Source organism: Trypanosoma conorhini (genome assembly GCF_003719485.1).
Source record: "Trypanosoma conorhini strain 025E chromosome Unknown Tco_14.4_contig_00163, whole genome shotgun sequence".
NCBI lineage: Eukaryota > Euglenozoa > Kinetoplastea > Trypanosomatida > Trypanosomatidae > Trypanosoma > Trypanosoma conorhini.
Genome location: NW_021704251.1, coordinates 30,075 through 32,701, shown reverse-complemented (window position 1 = coordinate 32,701; position 2,627 = coordinate 30,075). Strand labels below are relative to the sequence as shown.

At 57.5% G+C, this 2,627-nt stretch overlaps 2 protein-coding genes across 2 annotated transcripts, besides 3 other annotated features; both read right to left on the bottom strand.

Annotated features, from left to right (window-relative positions):
- Tco025E_03556 (60S ribosomal protein L18) lies at positions 1 to 304 on the bottom strand (the record flags this gene model as incomplete). The annotated part of the gene is made up of 1 exon (XM_029370474.1): positions 1 to 304. A coding segment is annotated over one exon (304 nt), but the record flags the coding sequence as incomplete, so codon positions are not given.
- A 143-nt stretch (positions 305 to 447) lies between these two features.
- Positions 448 to 509: a microsatellite.
- Positions 510 to 814: 305 nt separating this feature from the next.
- Positions 815 to 839: a microsatellite.
- Positions 840 to 922: 83 nt separating this feature from the next.
- Tco025E_03555 (uncharacterized protein) lies at positions 923 to 2,419 on the bottom strand (the record flags this gene model as incomplete). The annotated part of the gene is made up of 1 exon (XM_029370473.1): positions 923 to 2,419. One exon carries the CDS (start codon positions 2,417 to 2,419, stop codon positions 923 to 925), a length of 1,497 nt encoding a protein of 498 aa, XP_029229414.1.
- A 72-nt stretch (positions 2,420 to 2,491) lies between these two features.
- Positions 2,492 to 2,521: a microsatellite.
- Positions 2,522 to 2,627: the final 106 nt, after the last annotated feature.

Here is a 2,627-nt window from a genome sequence, read left to right as displayed (position 1 = left end):
TGCGGATCATGCGAACGTCATCAAGCACGTCACCGACGACGACGGCGATGGGGGCCTTCTTGCCCTTCTCCAGCCACACCGACTTGCGCCTCATGCAGACGGCAATGCGGCTCAGGGAGACGGGGGCGCGGTTGTTGCGGCTCTTCAGCAGGCGCTGGTGAACGAGCTTGTTGAACGCGGAGTTGGTGCGCTGGGCGAGGAACTTGTACAGCTTGATGAGAAGCTTGATGTACGGGTTCGTCGAGTACGTGTGGTGGCGCACCACGCGCTTCTTCTTCTGGACGCCGGTGAGGTCAACTCCCATCTTCGCTGGCGACTAGCGACAGAACTCCGAACACACACTTTCCCACCAGAGAAGCAAAAGAAGAGAAAGAGGTTTTTTTTTAAAAAAAAGAAGTAGTTTTGGCGCGCATTTCCTAAACCTATGCGGGGGGAAGTGCTGCCATCAACAAACAAACAAAACAGGCAAAACAAGCAAAACAAAACAAAGGAAAAGCTCAATCCAAGCATTCGCTGCAAGTTCACTATTTTTCTTTGTTTTTGTTTACCTTCATGTGTGAGTTCGTTCCTCGCTGTGTGTGCGTGTGTCAAACGTATCAAGTGGCCAAATGGACTACCGCCCCCTCATCTTCGCCCATGATGTGCCAGTCCGCACCGACACACCTCTCCCTCCCTCTCCTGCCCGCATGCACGTCTTGCTCCGCCTTACTTCGGTTCTCTTTGCCTCCCTCTTGGTGTGGTTACCACGGCGCAGATGCGCCGTTGCCGCCTCTCGCCACGTCCCCTTCCCGCTTCTCCTCCTAACACTCACTCTCACACACGCACGCACGCACGCACGCGGCGAGAGTGAAATTCGGCCGCTATCTCTCTCCCCCCCCCAAAAAAAAACGTGGCCGCATCCCACTACCTTTGCGACCTCACGCTACTTCTCCTGCGGACCCTGCATGAGGGGCTTCTGATTTCGAGCAAGCTCTGTGTATGGTGCGCCAAGCGCGCCGTAGGCCCACGACCACACCGCAGCACTCCGACTACGGTTTTCTCCCGATGGCGGTTTCTGCGTGGCTTTTCTTGATGCTGGCGCCGGCGTTGGTTGTGGTGCTGCTGCCGAAGACGAGGCCCCGGCGTATCTTGTGAGTGCAAAGATAAAGTCATCCATCGCGGGATCGTCGGTGCTGCCGCGCGCTACAACCCACGTGCCGGAGCGTATCTCCCCCGCGAGTTGGTCCCCGCCCCATCCACTAAAGCCGCAAATCACAACGATGTCCTTCGCGTCGGCGGTGCCGTCCTCAATTTTCTTCTGCAGCACGTCGTAGTTCCCATCCACCCACAACGTGCGGGAAACCGGGATGGCATCGTCCACGTCAGGGACACGATGCAGCAAGAGAATGCTCGAGTCGAAGGAGCCACGGCTGACAGGGCCCCCAATCATCACGGTGTGATTAGCGAGGTGCCTGCCAAAAATAGGGTGGACATGGTTCAGACGGATCGTAGCATTCACAGGCATTGTCATGCCCTCGTCATTTTCCAGCGGTTTGTTCAGTACGAAAGCGGCAGACTCATTTGGGGTGGAGCGGATGACTATCATGACGCTGTAGCGGAAGAAGTCATACAGCTGGGGGTGTGCCAAAAGCATATGCACTGAGTTTGGTGTTTCAAAGGGCGTTTTACTTGACTTCTTCCCAGAGGCCGCCGCAGCCCCGTTCTCCTCCTCCTCCTCCTCGGCTTCCTTCCCCGCCACATTTTGCCTCTCCCCCCGTACACGCACATCCTCCTCCGAGGTGCGACTCAGGATGCCCCGCTGGTCGCCAGTCATTCGTTCCAGCGCATCCGACAGCCCTTTTGTGAGAGACACGTTGTGCATCTCCTCCACGGCATCCACCACTGCGAGTTTGGGCGTCGGAAGCGTTTTGGCTTCCGGGGGCGGCGACACACCCGAGCCGTAGTGCTTTGACGCCATCTCTGTCACGTACGCAAGCTCCTTCAGTGCCGCAAACGCGTTATTCATCTGCGTAATAGAAAACGGCGTCTCCTCAAAGGACGTCCGAAGGACCTGCAGAAGCGAGGGGGACGGCTCCTTGCCGCCATCATTATTGGTGTTGTTGCCACTGCCGCTAGCACCGCCTCTGCTGCTGCTGCCGCCGCCGCCGCCGCTGCGGGAGTTGTCGTCAGCGTCGCGTCCATTCTGTGGGATGTAAAACTCGCGGCCGCAGTTCAGCCTGCGAATGAGGCCGTCGAGGAAGACGCGGGACTCCGGCCAGCCCGCCTGCTTCGCCACGTCAAACGCAATCCACCCGCCGCGGCGATGGTCGTACACCCGCTGCGGCGAGCACGTCAGAACGGACCGCAGCGCGATGTCCTTGTCGACACTGGCAGCCTTCTTGTAGAGCTGCCGGTACACCGTACGGACGATCTTCTCCATTTCCCAAACCCCTTCTCTCGCTCAGGCGCTCTCTACTCGCAAAGCCCACGCACAGACGCAGTGTGGGAAATTAAAAAAAAACAAGAAAAAAGAACAAAGAAAGGAGCCAGTGAACAGGGAAAGGAAAGAAGCAGTAACAACGCAAAGAAAAGAGCGCGAGGACAAGATGAGCTCCCTCACCCGCTCCCTTTCCTTCTCTTTTTCCCCC